This window comes from Saccoglossus kowalevskii, chromosome 11 (genome assembly GCF_978046115.1).
Source record: "Saccoglossus kowalevskii chromosome 11, keSacKowa6.1, whole genome shotgun sequence".
Lineage (NCBI taxonomy): Eukaryota > Metazoa > Hemichordata > Enteropneusta > Harrimaniidae > Saccoglossus > Saccoglossus kowalevskii.
Genome location: NC_140651.1, coordinates 37,603,329 through 37,625,743, shown reverse-complemented (window position 1 = coordinate 37,625,743; position 22,415 = coordinate 37,603,329). Strand labels below are relative to the sequence as shown.

Here is a 22,415-nt window from a genome sequence, read left to right as displayed (position 1 = left end):
CTCCGCTGATACAGAACAAACAACTGTCAAATATAACTGCCAGTCTTATAGTGTGGAGCAATTTGTTACAGGTATAGATACTGCTATTACCGGTATATCAAACCCTAAATATCATCCATTTTCCAGTTTCCATCTAAACATTAGATCAATTAGTAAACATTTTGATGACCTTGTTAGTTTTCTTAGCGTATTAGAAAACAAACTATCCATGATTGCACTAACAGAAACTTGGTTACGTAATGAGACTGATTGCTCGCTATTCAATATTCCATCCTACAATTTTATCACCTCCAACCGTATACATTCCCAAGGTGGAGGTGTTGCACTGTATATTCATGACTCATTGTCCTTTTCTCGTGTTAATGATGTTGAAATCAGTCATTGCGAGTCACTATTTGTGGACATGATCATAGAAAACAAAAAGTTTGTATAGTATATTACATACAGGAAGCCAAATACCCCCCTTCACGAATTCCTAGATACTTTCGAAAAGTGTCTAGATTATATGTCTTCCAAAGACAAAAAATGTATTATATTTGGTGATTACAATATTGATTTCACGAATCCCAACTCCTGCGCTAGTTATGTTGCCTTACTGAATAGTTATAACTTTGTTCAAACAATTGATACCCCAACTAGAGTAACGCAGAATACAAACATCATTATTGATCACGTAATTACAAATATTACAGATTATTTCATCGAGTGTGGTAGTATTGAAACCGATATCAGTGACCATTATACAACCTTGACCATGTTCTAAACCATAACACATTATTTCACAAATATGACTTTTCACGCTACAGTGAAAGCGATTTCATTTCCGATTTGAGCAATATTTCCTGGCAACCCATATATAACTGTAATAATATTAATTATGCATATGCGACCTTTTGCGACTTGTTCTTAGGTACTATTAAAAAACACGCCCCATTAATTCAAGTCAATACAGAGAAGATCCCGATACGCAAACCTTGGTTATCAAAGGGGCTAATTATTTCAACTAAATCAAAATTTAAATTATATTGTAAAATGAAAAGATTGCCAAATAATGATGAAATTCGAAATAAATATAAACAATACCGTAATATCTTGACAAAATTGCTTAAGTCAGCCAAAAAAAAAAATACTACCATACACGATTTTTGTCTGCCAGTGAAAATATGAACAAAACATGGATGACAATTAATGAGCTATTAAATAAAAAGTCTAGCATGACATCACCTAAAAATATTATGGCCAACAACAATAAAAACGGACTATTATCAAAAAACTTAATTTAACAATTTCTTTACCAATATAGGACCCAATCTTGCAGCGAAAATAACCACGCCCACTAAGTTTAATGAATATCTGTCAGGAAATCACCCCAACTCATTATTTTTCCATCCAGTCACTGAATATGATATTATGAAGGAAATTGATTGTTTGGACCCAAAAAAAACATTGGGATATGACCACATACATCCAAGATTTGTGATTGACGCTATTAATATCATTTCCGGTCCACTCGCACATATTGTCAACTGCTCTCTGACCCAGGGCAAATTCCCAGATGCATTAAAATATGCTAAAATTACACATATTTATGAAAAAGGATCTGCCTTATATAAATAATTATAGACCAATCTCAGTATTGTCTGTGCTTAGTAAAATAATTGAATCTGTGGTTAAAAATCAACTTTTGGCATTTCTCGACAAATTTAACATTCTTTTAAATACTCAGTACGGTTTTCGTAAAAAGTACAGCACAAAGCTCGCCCTTGCTAATTTAATCTCGGAAGTCACTGATAGCATGGATGAAGGGATTATTACTTTTGGTATTTTCATCGACCTAAAAAAAGCATTTGACACAATCGACCATGACATTCTTTTACAAAAACTGACATACTATGGTATTATGGGTCTTCCTTTTCTTTGGTTTCGTAGTTATCTTGAAAACCGTCAACAGGCCGTAAATATTAATGGTACCTCGTCATTCTCCAATACGGTCAAGTGCGGAATTCCCTAAGGGTCCATCTTGGGACCAATACTTTTTCTTATTTATATTAACGACATCAATAAAGCGACTGACGCCTTTAACTTTCGACTGTTCGCTGACGATACAAACCTGTTTAAATTCTTGAAAAGCCAGACTGTTGACCTCGACATAATAAATGAAGACTTCAACAAAGTTGTGAAATAGTGCAAGGCCAACAAACTTACAATTAATGTGCAAAAAACAAATTATATAATTTTGAAAACACCCCGACGCCATATTAATGTGGAAGGAAAAATAGATATAGATGGTACATGGGCAGAGGGTGCTTCGGTTACAACATATTTGGGTGTAACCAACGACCCATCCCTGACATGGAAATCTCATATTGAAAAAATAAGTAAAATAATCAGTTCAAAAGTGGGTATTATATCACGTATTCGACATTATGTGCCAAAATCTATCCTCCTCTTGTTATACAATAGTTTAATTCTCCCGCTCCTAACATATTGTATTGAAATTTGGGGACATACTTACCCCACTTTACTTGAACCAATTCTAAGTTTACAAAAAAAGCTTGTAGGACTTATTACATCTCTGATTTATATACGCACTCTGCACCTCTCTTTCAACAGCTTGACATCCTTGACATTCACAAACTCTGCAAACTTCACACTTGTTTGTTCATATTTGACCTTAAGAATAATCACTTTGCCCATGATATCAGTTATTATATTGATCAGCATTCCCATCTTTACCCAACAACAGCCATTTCCAGTGGAAACTTGTCAGTCATGAAAATAAATTTATCACTTTCTCAACATAACTTCACATATTCAGCAGTCAAATATTGGAATTCCCTTATTGTCAAATTAAAAGGTTTACGCAATAGAAACCAATTTAAAACAGCACTGAAAAAATTGCTTATATCACAGTGAGCATCCTGTCGTCCAAATGATGCTTACCACTTACTGCTATTTTGTTTTAACTTAGATATTTAATTTACTTATGTTACAATACCACTTTCTTTTCATACTAGTTATTTATTTTAAGTGATAGGGCCATGAACTAGACTAGTTTTGCTGAACTATTTTCATGGTCCACACCAGAATTATTCAAATTGTGTACATATTACCATGTATATTAATTTTCCCCTTTATATATCTCAATAATTGTATACATAATTTTCTGGTTTAATAAATCAATCAATCAATCAATCAATTTATACCAGCCAGAAAGAAATTGCATTAGGAATATAAATGGACAACAATTGATGCATGTCTAGCAATAGGCCGTAAGATGTAATGAAATAGCAAACCAATCACTACTCGAGTCGGACTGGCTGGAAAACTGCACAATACATACAAAAATGTATGCAAATGATATATGAGCAGCTCCACCAAATATAAAAATATTCTTTCCATAGTTATGACTCTAATGTGAATGTGATTTCCCACTCCTTAGCAATACTAGTTTGTGTATTGTATTGTATTGTACTGTATCATACAAGTTTATTGTGATTCTATATGTGTTTGTAATATTATTTAGCTTTATTTAGCATTCTGTTTACTTTACTGTATCTTAACGTAGTTTATTTTATTTTTATACGACCATAGAACAACTCACTGTAGTTTGTTTTAATGTTGAATAAATATTATAATATTATTATTATTAAAATCAGTCACTGTACAATGGTGACGTATTGCGCGAAATTGTTGCAAGGACAATACTTTTCTCTAATTGTGTGGCGTCGTGCGTCGATAAAAAATGCACAGAATGGTCGGCAGTATCAATCAAGTTCGTCTACTAGTGTGACCTTCGTGGCTGGCGACAAGATACCGTATAATCGTTTAAATAGGCGTCAAGGAGGAGTGAAAGGCCTTAATTTGGTTCTACAATGGGCGTCATGAAATGTTGGAAAATCAATCAAAAAAACTGTTCACATGACAACAAAAAATATTCACTATATTTAATATGCATTATTTTTTTTGTTAGTAGCAAATGATCACGGTACGGCAGCTTGCTTGTTTTCGAAGTGTTGCAATTGTTGATTAGTACTCAGTGGTGATTATATTAACGTACAAAAAATAAATTTGTTGAATTGTTATGAAATGCAAGTAAAATTCAACTTAGTTTTATCGTAAGCAAATGATTTCGGTTACATGCTGACGCTCAATGCCATACGATATCCGCCATGATATCCATGCACAAGGGGCGTGTTTATTGACCAGATAGGTCAAGTCACTAATCAACCAATCAAAATGCTGGATGGTACCCATGTGCTCAAATTACCATAAACATTTAAATATGTTAATGACAGTTCAGCGACCTCATGGTGAAAGCAACAGGGAAGAGATTTACCGCTGTTTTAGTGCAATCTTTTGGCTTCGTTTTTCATGGGAAAAAGGCATGATTTTTTTTAATCGGCCTGATTTAGAAAAATAAATAAACGTACCGTTCCAAATAAGAATGTACCGGGTGTAATTTTTCGGGGAAAAAAAATAAACGTACCGGTACATTTATTTGGGACATGTAGCCACAGTCAGCTGGCATCGGTGTCGCTGGGTGTATATGATAAAGGGAAGTTGTGCAACCAAATTTGCTGAGTTCGCAGTTTTTCGCCAATAAAAAAATAACTCTGATTAGCGACATATTTTTAATATGGCATGATCAGTGGATTACGTAAATAAACCAACACTTTCAATGAGTACATGCCGACCCAACTAAACTTGTTTATGGCTGTTTATGAACAGCGAGGACGCATCTCATAGAACAATAGCTGTGGAAATCATAAACAAATGTAAATGTTGCGGAAATCAAGCATGGCGATAATGATTTTGAGCGAGGCAGAGTCTGGCAAGCGTCTCAGAGCAGCATTGCGCCGACACCACCACGACGTTTGAATCCCGGTGAGAGCACTGCAAACCTCTTAAATCACGAGGTAAACTTTCAATTTACACAATACATAATCAGTTCCTACAACAATAATAAAAAGGCAGGTTAGCAATAGCTTCTCACGATCACCAAACCCGAGACACAAACGATAATTCAAAGTGTATAAATACCATAACAAGCACAGTTTCTTACCTTTGAAATTGATGAGACACAATTTTGTCCATATAAGCGTTGCGCAAATAAAGATATAATTCCGGGATACAATATCCTCACACAAAAATGACTGTGATTTCCAAGGGACGAGAACTGCGTATGCGTCATCAAAACTCGGATTAAACTCGGGTAATTTTGGGAAAAGTCGGATTTTCCAGCAGTTTTGAAGAAAAAATTAATGTTAAAAATTAAAAAAAAACACAGTGAAACTTGAAAGAATCGAAAAAATAACTTGATGTGCATAATAGTACCATCAATTCCTGTCTCTATACCAACTGTGAACTGAATTGGATCACACATGTGTGAGAAAAAGCTGGTAACGTGAAAATGTGCACCCACGTATGCACAGACACGACCCAAGTTAATATCCCCCGCCCGGCGGGGGCTAACAATTAGTAATAACAAATTAGGCGTGAGGATTGTCGACAGTCTAGACTTTGGCTTCAAGGTGCAGCTTTTAAACTTACCAGATGGTACTTCTTGACAATATTTCACAATACAATTGTTACTCTCTGTGTTTCTATGGGAAAAATAAGATCATTGTAACTTCTTCATTCTACATTGAAGTCAAATATGCAGACAAACATTAGTGAAGGTTAGTTTTAGATGAAATGTGGATAACGAACACTTGAATTATTATCCTGCATTTTGCAATACACACTTCCTGTTGTGTACTTAATGTTAAACACCATTATTTGTTATAAAGTGAGTAATAAGTGTAGTTTTGGTATGTCAAGTAGAATAAAACAAAAGTTGATTATTAATTACGATGGAGGTACATGTATTACGCATGTGACAATTAATGATTTATAGCAAGAAAACAGCATAGCACAAATTATTTATATTATATATTTATATTCATAATAATTCATAAAATTACAAAAGACAAAAAACGGGGACTAATTAGAGAATTAAAGATATCATCATGAAATGAACAAATCTGAGAGAGGTTCACATGTAGTACCTATATATGTAATATCAAAGCAATCAGACTTCTGGTTTTTAACAAGAAGTCGAAAATATCACTTTTTACCAACAATTGCTAAAATATTCACCAAAATGAGAGAATTAAAGATATCATCACGAAATGAACAAATCTGAGAGAGGTTCACATGTAGTACCTATATATGTAATATCAAAGCAATCAGACTTTTGGTTTTTAACAAGAAGTCGAAAATATCAGTTTTTACCAACAATTTCTAAAATATTCACCAAAATTAGAGAATTAAAGATATCATCACGAAATGAACAAATCTGAGAGAGGTCCACATGTAGTACTTACATATGTAATCTCTAAGCAATCAAACTTGCGTTTTTTAACATCACAAAATGAACAAATCTGAGAGAGGTCCACCATTCAAGCTAGCGGTTTCAAGCAGAAAAAAATGACAAAAATATTCGCTATAAATAAGACAATTGAACATATCCACACGAAATGAACAAATCTTAGAGACAAGCATCCAAGGTACCTTCCTAGAAAGTTTCACAGCTATACAGTTTGTGGTTTTTAAGAAGAAGTCGAAAATGTAAAGTTGACGACGGCGACGACGCCGGACGCCAACTAACAATCAGTAATACTATAAGTTCCACTCGACTTCATCAACAGCGGAGCTAAAAAGTAAAACATTGACATGGACGACGACGGACGATGGACAATCACTCATAACAGCGTCCGGATTACTTTCGGAAATTCCGTCGCGTTTCGGAAAGTTTTAATTTTCAAAACTTTTGAATATTTATTTGTGCTTTTAGGTTAGTGAGGAGGTTATAATAATTTTTCATTTTACTTTAACTCTGTTTTTTACACCCCTCAGACCCCTTTGAAAAGTCACTTCTGGCCATTATAATGGCCACTATTATCTTAATGGCCAGAATATTGACCAGATTTTTTTTAAGTGGCCAAAATATTTACCAGTGTTTTTAAAATGGTGGTTTTAATGACCCATGTTTTTTATACTGGTCAGAATAATTACAATTGCTTTTTAAATGATGGAGTTGATGACATTTTTTTTTTGATGGGCAGTATAATGGTCATTTTATTTTTTAATTCCATACATACATAACATGACCAGTATTTTTGTTCATGTCACTAATATAATGGCCCAGAAAAAAACCTTCTACCTCGTGTGAGTCAATATACGTGTGGGAATTTATATTTCCAAGTTTTACTGGCGCTTGCAAGTACACTTAAATGAAATTTCGCGAATAATGCCTCGATCCCCAGTGAAATTTTATAGTAACGCTGATGCCAGTGACTGCTGGTGGACTACATAACCTGCGGAGTATTTAGGTGTTGAATCATAGGACGATTGCAGTACTGCAACTGGCACATCAAGGTATGAATTTGTAATTATTTTACAATGACTTCAATACAATATTAGATACTTTTGTTGCTGTTTATGTAGCAGGATAGTCTTTTGGGGCTTTAGTTTTTGTTTTTCAAAAATTATATAAATTAAAAAAACACTGTGGCATTTGCTTTATGTACTATCATACCTATTTTTTGGAAAAAAATAAATGCGCAATTTTTTGTTCAGTCATGGCTCACTGTGTAAGTACTGTTTCATTATCATTCATAATTGTCAAACAACAAGCTCAAGTACCTAGGTGTTAATGAGGATTAGCTCCTATGTTTGTTAATACAAGAAAAGTATAAACAAAGGTTATTTCCAACTCCTGAAATCTGCAAAAAACATCAACGTAAATTTGTTTCCAATGTTTTCAAATTATTAATATAATTTAACTGACTGCAAAATGTTTTTTTTTTTAATTTTCAAAGATTATGTATATTGTTTTTTTTTCTCTTCAGACAATACCAACAATAGTGTACTGTACATTGAGAAATCTAATTTAGTAACCATGTATGAACTATATATATTATGCCCATAACGTCAAATACCATACAGAATCCCTTTTTCCTGTAAACTAGTATAAGATGATATATGCCCACAGTGTGCAACAGTTCATTTTCTTTGCGCACAAAAAAAACTCCCATACTCAAAATAACTTTTAATTTAGCGTGGATTTAAACTAAATTTCAATTAAATCTAATATATTTTGCCCATCTTTGAGCCTAATTTGATTTGAATGAGTTGTAGAGATCAATATAAAAGGGAAGTGAAGTGAAGTATGCGCCTAAGGAAGGAATAAACAGAAGACACTTATTAGTAGTATTCACGCAGAGCTCTTCAGCAAAGGCTAAGAGGTCCAATACCTTAGCCTGTGCTAGAAAAAAATTGCATGAACACAGGCTAAGAAATACTAAGTACAGAGTAAATCTGGTCAGTCCAGAGCCTTAGCACAGGTAAAACAAAACATGCATGAGCGCTTAGCTCGGCTAAAAAAACTATTGTATTCAATGTTCATTTAGGAGATTTACTACTATATTCCGGGTCCTACTATTTAACGCCCGGACACGCGAGGGAGTGTCCGGGCACGCGCGGAGGCGAATAGGGGGAATACCTAACGCGCGGGGCAGCGGCAGCAATCCTTGTACTGTATAATATTCGTTTATGCTCATAATTTGAACCGGGGTGGCGAATTCGAGCAGCTATCCACACTTTTTATGATCGACGCCCGGGCATTCCGGCGAGTCGAGTCCGCCATGTTGTTTACTAATTTTGGTTAGTGTTTAACAATAGGACAATACCATTCGATCCATGGGGGTGACAGTCCTACGAATGTGCCGACATTGTCGAAGGACAAGGACAGGACGTGTGGCGAGACTCCCGTAGTATTGTTTAGTAAGATTCATTTAAAAATGACCATGTAAGAGGTCTGTTACGCAGAAATTATTCACCTCATGTTGTTTTCTCATTGTTATGTGTCCCCGTAAACACAGCATTGTATGCAGGTGACAATGCTACCTCCATGCTCTAACTGAGCAATCATAATTAAAATTCCTGCAGCTTTTGCCTATTCTTAATAAGTTTGGGCGTTCCTTACCCAGTGCTAACCATCGTTTCCTTCTGTGCATGAACTCAAACATACAAGATTAGCCCGTACATTGTGTAGCATGAACACTACTATTGAAGATCCAGGGGGCAAATGGGTGAAAATTAAATAATATGCAGTCAGTAAAAGTCCTGGGCGTTTCTGGTTCAGCCAAATTGATCATGGGTACTCTGGCTCAACTTGGACAAAAAAATATTTAGTCTATATAACGGGAACAGGGGCATGCTACCATGGGTATCCCTTTCAAGTAAGCTTAGTTATAATCCTCTACCAAATTAACACCTTAGAGAAACTGATAATAAATCTATGTCAACACCACTGTTACATCCTCTCCTGTTTCATAAGCCAAACATGGCTGCCAGGGTGTAGCTACACAAAATGAGACAATTTTGTGGTTGGAATATAATCAGAAAAATTAAATTTGATCAAAATAGCCAAGTCCATTCTATTGATGCGAGTGAAATTAAAAATAAAGTTTTTATTCCACTATGAAATCAGGAAAGGGAAACAAAAATGGTAAGTTTCTCTGCAAGGAAACAAAACTGGCTAAAAGTAAACAATGACCTGTGAAAATTTGTGTCATTATAACAAGTGGATTTTTCATCATATTTAGAACAGATATATAGCATAGTGCACTCATTATACACTGACCAATGGGAATACTAGTAAAAACTGTTTTAGATGTATAAATCTTCTAGGGAGGTTATAACCCACATTGCACATAGGATACTGGATTTTCTTTTGTCTCAGACAGAAGTTGTATGTCCCTGTTTTCTAAGGTCTATGCTTAAATCATAACCATCTGAATACCATTATATCATTTTTCAAATTAAACTGTTTTTATATTTTCAATATCATTTTCTTGATTTTGAAAAAAAATATAGAAACAATATTACACTTACTATAATTACTCTATTAGCAGCACATGCGCTTAGGTAAATTACAGGGATCTTCAATGGTCGAAATAAGTAATATTTTCATGATTTAGTATCCACAAGTGTAATTTTAGAGCAAATATTGTATTGGATCATAATTATAATACAATTATTTATTTTGTGAAAGTAACAGGGGATCGATGATGTTGTACATTCATGGTGGCCATTCCCATTGTGGAGGGACTCAATAATTTTGTATGTACACAGCTTCCTATTTTGAGAGACAAAATCATGCAGCTGCATTGTTACATAACATTCTTTTGTCTCTTGTCTTGTAGGAAGTTAAATCCCCCTATTGTTCTCAGAAATTAGGTTCCCAAGTACAGCAATGTACTGTCCTAGTCTCTCAAAAGACAAACTGTGTGTATATATGGCACAACCCCTTAATATATTCGGTTAGGAAACAATTTGATTTTATTTTATTCTGTTGTCTAGATGCATTTTTCGATATTTATATTTTTTCAATCAGAATGTACCGGGTATCATTTTTTGGAAGTATATCTGAGTTGCATTGGGGAGAAATTAACATATCACAAGATGTCATTTTATCGACATTGCTATTTGTGAGGACAGAAATATGCCAGCATACACAGACACCACAAACATTTGTTTCCAAAATTGGTTACAAAGTGTATTAATTAAAAACTGGTCATTGTAAGCTAATAGCAAACTGAATTATTTTTTGCAGATAATGACAATTTATAAAAAGGAAAAAACTATATATGTGTATATGGGACATAAGAAGTTGAAGAACCAGGATTTATGGATGTTAAGGGAAGAAAAAAGTTTAACCAGTATTGATGGATGCAATGGTTTAGCATTTACATGTTTATCAGTTTTACGCTTGCACACAGATTTTGAAAGTTCCAAGTGTGTAGAGTCACTGTACATTGCTTTCCATAATATTGAAAAAATCCTGCAGAGATCAATAATCGGAAAAAAATTTGACATTCTTACATCTTGGAGAAAAAATATTTTACATTAGAAAAAAAATAGCACAAAAACAAAGAGGAGAAAAAACATTTTGCACAGCCCCCTCCTTAAGCTAATCGCCTCTCAATAAAACTTGATAAATATCTGGAGGAGTATGACATTGCAAACCTAAAATACTATTATCCACTAAAACAGTCTCTATGGCTGTGCACTACATCAAAAACAAAACATGGCATACTTTTAGTATTGCTTACATATACTTGTTTTGTTTAATGTTTTCATTAATTATTCAATTTCTGTACTTCATGTGTTTGTACACTGCACTAATAAAACTCTGCATTCTGTAATGCCGTTATATACTGTTTCTGTGCATCCAAATAAATCGGTCCGTCTTTGCTCGCTTTTTAGTGCACGTCGCTTCATAAATTTGAACGAAACATGTCAGCAGCAGAAATTTTGCGTTCGTAAACAGCTGCTTAACAAAGTCACCGACTGATGGCGCCCTCTCAATGCATATGATAACCTTCAAATATCACTTTTCATCAAAAATGACAAAAATATTCGCCAAACTTAGAGAATTGAAGATATCATCACGAAATGAACAAATCTGAGAGAGGGCCACATGTAGTACCTATATATGTAATATCAAAGCAATCAGACTTGCAGTTTTTAACAAGAAGTTGAAAATATCACTTTTTACCAAAAATTGCAAAAATATTCACCCTAATTAGAGAATTAGAGATATCATCACGAAATGAACAAATCTGAGAGAGGTCCACATGTAGTACCAATATATGTAATATCAAAGCAATCAGACTTGCAGTTTTTAACAAGAAGTTGAAAATATCACTTTTTACCAAAAATTGCAAAAATATTCACCCTAATTAGAGACATTTAAGATTTTGACATAAAATGAACAAATCTGAGAAAGAACCATTCAAGGTACTTGCATATCAAATTTGAAAACATTCTGATATGCGGTTTCGAAGAAGAAGTTGAAATTGTAAAGTTGACGAGGACAGACACAGACAACAACAGACAATCAGTAATATGAACAGCTCTGCTGTGTGGACTTTGTGGACATTGGAGCTATAAATCACACAACACATGCTGAGATCTGGTTAGGGTACTAATTTTAAAATGGCACCAATAGTCTAACTTTGATCAAATCACGAAACGCACATGCATATTTATCAGATAAAGCATTATTAAGTACATGTTGGAGTTTGGAGTGAATTAGTTCAAGGTTGTAAAAGATACATCACAGATGAATGACCATAAGTATGTTTTTTCAAATGTATAACTTTTCTTATTAGCCCTAGTTTACATCCAAAATTTGGGTTGCTCAGACATTTTCTAATAAAGAACTCATCAAACTTTTTCCCTCAATGTTTTTGTTTTTGTTTTGTATTAAAAGCATATTTAAAATTAACAACAAATTATTTTAAAAGATGCTTGGCGACATAGTGGTCTGCTATTCGAGATGTACAAAGTGAAAACAATGTGATCCACACTATTAAATACTCAAAAACAAAACCTACTGGTTAATATACATCTGTGTTTTGCAGACTAATTCATTTCTGAGTACCATTTAAATATTTTGAGATATCAGCAATTGGCTAATGATAATTGTGTGCTTCACACAGGGAAGTAAAAAACTAACTGAGTTGATATAAGCAAGTGAAATTGTCAGGGACAACAATGAGAAAACAGATATTTTCAACCTGATATATTTGACCTTCATCAACAATGATACAGATAAGTTAAAAACGTATCTTTTACAGACAAGTAAGACAGACTGGACATCTGCAGGTTTACTAGTTGAGTAGACACTGTGGGTAAATATAGTTACAGCTGATGAAACCAGAGTTAGCGGGACCAGCACAATACAAACGTGACCTTGATAATAGGATTGTGTTCAAATAATAGAAGCTGACATTTTTGGACTAACATTATGTAATTGAAACACAAAATAGAAGTATTAGAGGGATTACAAAAGAGGCTATAGTTAATATGGGCAGATGATTTGCTGGAGCCGTTGGTAAATTTATGGAATTGATTTTACTGTGATAATGTATACATGTATGAACAATTATGTGAATATGGTGTTGTGTGTTATAGGAAGTAGGTGATGTCTTAAGTCTTTTGGTTATGTCATTTGAATCAAGAGAGGGAGGTTAAAGTACTTGATCGGAAAGAATGATTATATTTGTTCTTTGGCAGGGAATGGCTTATTTGTACTTGACTGTGACCCACCCACCACTCGATTGTAATTTGGCCAGCTGCTATTAGACATCACTCAGAATGACTAGTTGGAAGACAACCATTTAAAAATAGTGTGAATAGAATAAACGTCTGTAATGAACAAGGAAAAAATAAAGTTTTTATTTGTTATCTTAACCATCAATATACAACAAGTTTACAAAAAAATTCGAGTAAGAATAAAGTAAAAAGTTGAACCAATAGGAGATACAGGTGATGGTTGAATTATCTCGCCTGGAAGAAAATAAAAAAACAAGTGGTAAGGATTATATAAAGGTAATGAATGATTTGAGTAAGGTGTTGAGTAGAGGAATGTTCAATAGGAAGAAATGCTTTGGAAATGATTGGACTTTCCATAAATAAAATCTTGAGGCACATTGTAAATAACTAGTGAGAGGATGCTGAAAGCACTACCGTGCATTCAAGCATCCTCTCAATGAAAACACAGGTTATGCACATTTACATTATAATGAGGTAAATTAGTGTTGTAAACGGAGTGTCATGATTAAATCTGGTATGATGTGCATGGAACGACTCATGGTGCAAAAGCAGATAACTGTTGACGGAAGACCCAAATGATAGGTATCACCACCTACCAATTTGGTAGTAGTCATATTGCCGAAAATACTACATCTTGTTTTTTTTCAATAAGTATATGTGCAGCAACAATAAACTGGACAAAACCAGTAGTTAACTGTTTACAAGACAGTATTATAGACCCATATCATGCAAAGTTACAGGGTGCTGTACAAATATACCTCCTTACTGTCCATTCAGAATGAATAAGAAATAAAGTAGGTGCAAAAAGACTATATAATTATAAGTAATACATTCCTTGTATTCAAATTATTATCTTTTTTTTTTTTTATGCCTTTTTGTTCCCTTACTTTTTATGTGGTTATTTTTCTTTTACTAATATCTGATTTGTAACCCTTTTCATCCCCTCCGGGGGATGTTGTGTGTTAATAAATAAATAAAAATAAATAAATATGAAATGTAATTGTACTTCATAGGAATATCAATGATGATATAAATTCCATCAGACTGACAGAACGGGTAAAAGTAATGAATTTATCGCATGGCAATGGTAATGTGTCATCTGACATATAATCGAAGTGTATTGACCATGTGCAAAAACAGCATTGTCGGTTTGCGTAAGACAGCCCACACACATGCTATAGGGAGTAAACTCCTTGTATCACCAATGACAGGGCTGTAAATGAGTCAACATCAAACTAGAAACATAGAATGTAAATGCATGGACCTGTTCATCCAGTTCATCCCTCATTATTTATGTGGATCATGTTAAAAAGATCTCAAACCATTATGAGGCCAATGAAAAACAAATTTGGTGTTTCCAGTATTAGAGTAAAAAATATTGGGTAGTTAGGCAGGGATTTTATTATTTTAGATTTATTTTTCCCCCAACATGTTCAGTCTATATCAAATACAATCATTTTAAACAATTTTTTTTTACGTGATGATGTTACTATCAAATTTTGTTTATTTTAGAAAAAGGTAACTCATTTCCATAAAAATAAAATTAATAACAAATGACAACACATGTCATTGTTTAATGGTGAGGTGAGTGGCATGAACTGTTGATCGATGGCACCATTTCAAAAATGGCAGCTGGCAACAGAAAAACCTTCACTGATGTACATGTGTATGTAGTGAGCACAAGGAATTGGCCCCTATCAATTTCTGCCTAATAAATGACAGTTATGTACATTACTGCTGTGGCCATTTACCTACAATAGCAACATCACAAGCATGATAAAAGCCCCCTGATGTACACATTGCAGCTCTTGGTGTTTCTTGCATGTGACAAAAATCCGCCTAAATCACAAGAAACTTGTAGTGAGCCAAACAATGATCATGAAAAAGTAAGAATGAATACAGCCAGCCATGCCAATGTGGTGAATCAAATGCAATTTCTTGCATGACTTTCTGCTCAATATTATACAGTGGGTGCAGTGTTCTCCCCAGGCTCAGAGGCAAGCATGGCGGACTAATTTGCATACTAATTTGCATATTTTTCAGGATTCACTCTCACAAAAACAAACATACAAGAGAGTATTAAAATGTATGAGAGACTGTATTTAAATTACATAATACTTTCCATAATATACCATAATTTGACAAGATCGTCATTTAAAGTGAACTGTTCCATAAAAGTTAGTCTAAACTAATCCTCCTTGACTTTGCTGTGCTCCAAACATTGGCTGCCTTACTGTAGTTAAACTCGATCGTCATAGACTTGCACGGGACTTTGTTCCATAAAGAAGATCCACTCTTTGCAATCATGTTGTGCTTTGAGCATAAACTGCACAACATTCCTAGTGGGAAAAAATGAAAAATAAAAAAAAAACACAATGAGGATTGAGGTTCAAATAAATGTAAACATAACGATTGAATTGTGTCGCGATCGAGAACCCAGTGCCGTATGGATAGCATACCGTCTGCAAAACATGTTGTTTACATGTTGGTTTTGTCAGGTCAACGACAAGGACTCGGGAATTTCGAGGAAAAAAACATGAGGTCACTATTCAATTAAAATTAAAACGTAACGATAGAATTATGTATACAAATCGGGATTCCATCGATCATAGCTCGTGACGATAGCAGCTGTCGTTCGCAAGACGTTGAGAGGCCGCCATCTTGGAAATACCCACACAGGTCAACATGTGACCGGAAGAATACAAAAATTTGATTTTTTTTTTGCTTGGACAAATTATAACATACGCGTACCCATTAATCTATGAAGATATCCATAAATAATCTAAAAAAAGTTGACAGTAACGAGTGATGTTTTTTTTTTCATACCGTGTCTATACCAGCCTCGCGTCTAAGATGTTGATTGAAATCGGTGTAGGCCTACCATGTTCGGTGTTACAGTGGATTTCACTTTAGCTCGACACTTCAACATCAGCTTTGTATCAACTTTGTTATCAGTCATTGCCTTTATAGACGCCGACAAACGTAAACCTTCACGACAAAACACGCATATAAAAGCGTTCCATTTTTATTGTCTAATGAAATTGAACCATGAGAGTATTACATATATATACAACCATATAATGTACCTCTGATATAACCGTTGTATTTACATCAATGTACAATGTTTCGGCACAATGCTCTACTGACCAACCATTTACATGTTCAGATATCCGACTGACCTAAAAAAGCCCAAGCACTGGGCGGGCGTAATTTCGCCAACAGCGCGTAAAATGGCGTATTCTAAATTGTCTTGAGCAAGGTGTCTGTAAAAAGGTCGTTTGAATATGATCTTGAGGCATCTGAAAGCATACTCTATTGCATTGAAATCAGGAGAATATGTCGGGGTGAAAATATATTCAATACCTTGATTATCTAAAAACTCGGATAATATTGCACCGCCTCTGTGATGGTGAGTGGGACAGTTGTCTACAACGACAACATTGCCGTGTAAAAGTGCGGGCATACCGTTTTCCATGACTGTATTAGCGGCTTCATTAAAAAATTGCAGATAACTATCGGTATTTGATGTACCACGAACAATATTAGCATGTGAAACACCAAATGGGCTAATCAGTAGATTCAAGGTGAAATTTGCCCCTGAGTTATAACGTTGAATCTCTACAGCAGGAAGTCCAATTTGAGCATGTCCATAATTTCGTTGGGATGCATGGAGAGTGAAACCACTTTCATCAAAAAAACGAATGCGCATTGGATCGATTTCGCGAAATGCTTGAAGATATGCTTCAGTATAAACGAGATTCAGCTCGGTAAACCTTTCTGCAGCAGGTTTAATCATTTTTTTCCATGTCCATTTTGTTTGACGCAGGCCGCTTCTCACTGCACGACATAATGTTGAATTTGAAACATGCACATTCGCGTTTTCTTCTAACTTTTGTCGAATATCTTCATAACTCATAGAAGGATGTTCAGTTTTCAAAAGTTCTATGTACCTGTAGTCGTCGTCTGTTAGTAGTGTAGGCCGATATGTTGAACGTCTTCGTGGGGAAACCGAGCCAGTATCACAGTATCTTTGCCATACGGCCAGGACAGTACTACGAGCCACTTTAAATTTCTGAGCACAATTTGAAACAGCTCCCCGAGGTAAAGCATTTCCGTCATCTCCACGCAGTTTCTTCAATTCCTCCACCAACACACTTCTATAGTCATTTCCGAGGGGCACTCCAAACGATCCACTCTCGACCAGAAATATTTATTTTTGTTGTTCGTTGTGTCATCTTTTGCGTCAGAACTCTCAAGTATAAAAGCCAAACAAGCGGTGAACAAGTTGCAAGTCGTCAAATATAACTTGACTGACAACCAGCGCAACTCTGTTTTCCCATGGTTTTCAGTAACTTGATTGACAGATACGCTTACTGTTAAGGTATGACCAACTGAGGTCAGAGGGCATTTGTTTATTTATATATTCTGATTGGGTTGGAGTTTCTGTCCCATTTCAGAAATGGGACGACCCTGTCACCAGGGCCGGACGCGGTAAATTCTGATTCGACACCCATGAAACTTTGCATTGACGTCACCACTCCGTGTTGCAACATTTTATTTTTTCGTGATTCAGTTCGGCGGGAAAACATCTGAGCTCGGACTTTCAGTGTGTGCACAAGGACGATTTATGATCATGGCTTTATCGAAAGAATGTTTTTCTGCAACAGAACAGGTTGATATCAAAGTGCATTACAGTTATCACAACACAGACCGCTGCACCATTGTTGAGGTGGGATACCGTGACTTGTGTTTGATGGATTTTACCGAATTCTGTGCTTTATTGAAGAACGAGGTCAGCTATCTTGCACGGTTAAATATGATTCGTACCAGTTACAAAGATGCAGAGGGAACTTATGTCGATCTTAATGATAGTAAATCCTTTTCAAGATTTCGAAATCACTGCAGCAAAATATCTACCGCTAACGTGAGAGTAGATGACGGGGAATCGCCAGCAGTGTGTCGAACGCCGGTTATTGGTCACACGTCACGGACATCTCGACGCACGCTCGAATACAGTGTAACGGACACTGGCCGTAATAGTCCAAAGAGGGTTAAAGTGTATATGAGCCCGATAGAAATTGAAATACAACTCAAGGAGCGGGAAATTGAGCTACAACAACAAGAAGTAAACAAATATTCTGAAAAATACCGCGAATTGGATAACAAGTATAATCCGAAGGTATTTAGAGATACTTCAAGAAAGTTATGTAGAAATTGCCATCTTCGTTCGGGTCACACGAAAACAAGATGCACATCGGAAGCATGCGACAATGTGATGATATGCGGGGAACTTGACTTGCACTCCGAACAAAAGAAAGAACTTACTACGCTGGCACAACTTAAAGTTAAAGCAGAAAGTTCCTTGAAAATTCTGCAGACAGAGCTGGATGTAAAGCAGAGTGTTGCAAATTCCGTGTCCAACTCATTTGAAAGCGCAGTTCAGTCACATCTAATAAACAGCGATCCTGAGAAATACTTAATAAACGGTCGAGTGAGACAAGTCATAGTTAACGCTGATATAGCAATATTACGAGGCTTTTACAATGGCAAGGCACCGGGAAATATGGAATATGCAAGCTCACAATGGCCGCAAATTATTGACTCGTTTATTAATAAACACGCAGACAAGCGGCGTGCGACGACCAACCCAGTTGAGAAATTACTGGAAACACGTGGTATTCATGTCCAACCCCGTAAACCGTCCACAGTTACACGAGCAGACACACCACAAAATGAAACTGATCAAGGAAATACCAGCCGTCAAGAGTTGAATCATACTCAACAAATGCAGCCGCATTTTCCTGCCAACCCATATTATGGGCAGTATTACTCGCCCTATAACACCTATCCGCAAAATTACTACCACTACGGACTGGTCAATCCATGCTTTACCCAGGGAAATTCCCAGTCACAGTCAACCGCGGCTACACCTCACGTCGCGCAATCGGAATTCATACCTCCCCTGCCAGTGAATAGTCCCACGCGATCACCACCCCGACCGCCGCCACCACCACCAATGTGAAAGTGCGACCTATTGGACACGCTTTAACATTTTAATGTTGTGACTGTTCTTGTTTAAACTATTTGAATATTATTGCAGTCTCCTGCATTCGAACTTTTATCCATTGCCACTCAATATTTTGTGACCAGGCATGCTTTTATTCATGTGTTTATATTTCTATCGTTCCCGCTGTTTGTTCGTTATCGCGTCACGATAGCCAACATTGACGGAGATATTAATCTTAGTAAATTTATAGTTAATTAATATTATCCATGTTCAATTTCTTCATAAAATAAAAATGGAACGTTGACGTGTGTGTTTTGTCTTGTTTTGTCGGCGTCTATCAAGGCCGCACTGATAACAAAGTTGATACAAAGCGGATACAAATACAACGTTCGTGCCAGATGTCGAAGTGTCGAGCTAAAGTGAAATCCACTGTATTACGATCGGCAAAACAAACGCCTACTGGCATTTTATTTCTAAAATTACGAAATCTTACCTGAACAATCTGAAGTTGACCTTAACCAGGGAAATGTCTTCTTCCACGACTCATCAAAACCAGCCTCATGCCGTTTCTGTGTTTCTACACGCTTCCGTTTCTGTGTTGTGCTAGCGGTGATTGTACGTTTTAGCCGGGTGGCATCACCTTTTTTTCCTTTACATGTTTTGTCATATAGCATCTCGGTGTTTGCAACTCGAGTGACAATTTGTTCCCCATTGACAGCGTCTGTACTTCACATGTGTTTAACAATGGGACTGTTTAATTTGTCTCGCTAAGTTCAAACCACCGTGGTGTTGACAGTGTTAATGTATGCAGTGCTACGTGTGAGCGGGTCAAATGGATGTAAACAATGCATCCTATTAGCATGGCGGTGAAGTTGTAAGCATGGCGGTCCGAGCTCAAGCGTGGCGGCCGGGTCGCCAAGCATGGCGGTTCTATGTGGGGAGAACACTGGGGTGTTAGCCTATGCCGAATAATCAATGGTGTGGTCACAAATGATCACATCATGATCACATACTTCATATACATTATAACATTACATTAATGGGCAAAGACTATAAATCATATCCATGCCCCTAGTCATGGCTACATCCGAGGTCATCATTTTGCCAATGCCATTCTTGCATGTCATTATTACTGGTTGCATAGATTAGACTATTAATGTACAAGTTTTTACACATATCGGCCTTAATTGGTTTTAGATGCTATTTTATTGAGATGCATCGCGACAACTGTGGCCGTGAAGGACCGGTAGGTTAGGTAATTGTTACTAGTCGCACCGTGCACACACATCATATGAGTTCACAGGCCATAGGCCTAGTAAATCGCTGTCATCATTTATATACGATGCAATATTTATTTTTGGTCATTAGTTTCTCTGATTCACGACATCATGTGCCAATAAATCCTGAAAATTGGCTTTGCTAAGCGATGAGTCGTTTAGTACAAAACACTGAATGATCATAGCATGGTGTGCAGAGTTTTAGAGGTAAAGCAATTGTTAAGAATATATTAAAATTTGTGGAAAAAGGCAAAGGCTCTTACCTTAGTACAATGTCTGTACGGCGTCCTGGGCTGGCTGGCAAAATAATCACGTCATCGAAAGATGCGTGTACGTGTACTGTAGACAATTTCCATGACGCTGCATTGCATGCGTAGAGTCAACGTCACGATTTCTGCATATTAATTTTTCTCCGCTTTTTTCAACAAATAATTCACTTTTTTCTCATGGGAAATCTTATTTTATTAGCCTGAACTTTGTCTTGACAGTGCAAATTATACTCAAACAAACGTCTTTGGATGATTTCTGGCACCCAAAATTGATTCTCGACTCAGTCCTAATTACGCGTTTAGGAATGACCTGGTGATCCAAAATTGACTTCGAATGAAAATACTGCCGCCTACGGCGGTTCCTGGGATCATTGCGTCAAGAAAGCTGTTTTGTGAATTGCCACTTTGTGAAGCTACTGTTTCATGCACATGTGCCCCAGCAATAAAAATGTTGGTTAGATCTTTTAGAGGGTTTATGGTTAGATCAGGTGACCAATTCAATAATGCATTGGTTGAATTTCTTTATATGGTCCTGATATAGCACCTGACATAATATTTAACATATTGTCAAAAAATATTCTAGTATACAATATCTTCAATATAACACAGCATATTATCTATCTGCAATAGTACTACTGATATGATGTTGTACCATGGAAAGACAGATCCCCTGCCTGCAACGTGCAAGGGAATAACAACAGCTGTAACCAACAAACGGCTTTGAGTGAGAACAGTCCAATGTAGGAGGTATGTAAGGGTGCATAAATACGCCAGTTGCGAGTGGTGAGTTGCGAGTAGCAAGTAGCAAAATGTGTCAGTTGCGAGCGCTCGAAAGTGGCAGTTGCTGGCGCTCAAAAATGGCAGTTGCTAGCGCTAAAAATAGCAGTTGCTCGTGGCGTTTGTATGTAGTTGCGAGTGCGAGCTACATCGGCATTGTGTGAAATAAAATTAAGTTCGATGTCCTAGCCACTTGTTTTCAAGTTACATGTGTTGAAATCTAGCGAAATTTTGAATGTCTACAAGGCTACACTAAACCATGGATGTACTAACGTAGCAGTTGCGAGTGAGTCTGGCCGCTAGATCAATCGGAACTATGTGAAATAATAAAAATAAGTCCTCGTTTCCGATGTCTTAGCGGCATATTTCCTTGTTGCGAGTGTTGACATGTATTGGTATTCTAAATCTCTATCATTGAAATCGCCGATTTCTAGACATCTCGACCCAAACATTTCTCAATCCAAGACACTTTGTCCCAAATTGGTCATCTCGACACGGACACCCTGGACATCTTGACTCTTCGCATTGACGCGACCCTATCTCAATGTGGCGACACAAACCTCTATCAACATTGATCGACATCTATTGATTTGAAACACTGGCTACAGAGAGCAATCCAGTGCAATGGATCAATCCAAAAATGTTCAAGGGTTGCGTGCTGTGAAATGAACAATGAAAGTACATAACCGCCACAGTCCGCTTCATGTATATCAACATAATTTTACAATGTAATACCTAATAGTTGTTAGTGTTATCTGTTTTAACATTTTATTTTATTCTTTATATCTGTATTTCTTGTTATTGTGTTTTTTTGTGTATGATTATTGACCATGGTTAATGTATTTCCAATTCATTAATTTGAATCAAATAAAATATACTATACAATATAACATTGAATGTTTAGTTTGATGATTG

The 22,415-nt window shown here is 36.1% G+C and overlaps 2 protein-coding genes and 1 long non-coding RNA gene across 5 annotated transcripts in view; all 3 read right to left on the bottom strand.

The window, feature by feature from the left end:
• LOC146737184 (uncharacterized) overlaps positions 1–22,415 on the bottom strand; it is a 36,264-nt gene that overhangs the window by 8,830 nt on the left and 5,019 nt on the right. The window contains exon 2 of the mRNA XM_085505362.1: positions 5,554–5,606. Coding sequence (XP_085361488.1) covers positions 5,554–5,606 — 53 coding nt within the window. The remainder of the gene's footprint in view (positions 1–5,553; positions 5,607–22,415) is intronic.
• On the bottom strand, positions 13,270–20,838 carry LOC146737185 (uncharacterized). Its single transcript, XR_014930874.1, has 2 exons — positions 20,718–20,838; positions 13,270–13,404 (listed from the first exon to the last, which is right to left on the bottom strand). It is a non-coding gene; the product is annotated as an uncharacterized LOC146737185 (long non-coding RNA).
• On the bottom strand, positions 15,250–20,107 carry LOC146737186 (uncharacterized). Of its 3 annotated transcripts, none has more exons than XR_014930872.1 (2): positions 15,630–15,872; positions 15,250–15,509 (listed from the first exon to the last, which is right to left on the bottom strand). XR_014930872.1 is itself a non-coding variant. In XM_085505173.1 (2 exons), exons 1-2 carry the CDS (start codon positions 19,849–19,851, stop codon positions 15,349–15,351), a joined length of 342 nt encoding a protein of 113 aa, XP_085361299.1. In that variant the 5' UTR covers positions 19,852–20,107; the 3' UTR covers positions 15,250–15,348. The 3 variants fall into 3 exon arrangements, 1 of the variants encoding a protein (XP_085361299.1); XR_014930873.1 differs by having other exon boundaries at positions 15,742–15,872; XM_085505173.1 differs by lacking the exon at positions 15,630–15,872 and adding an exon at positions 19,671–20,107.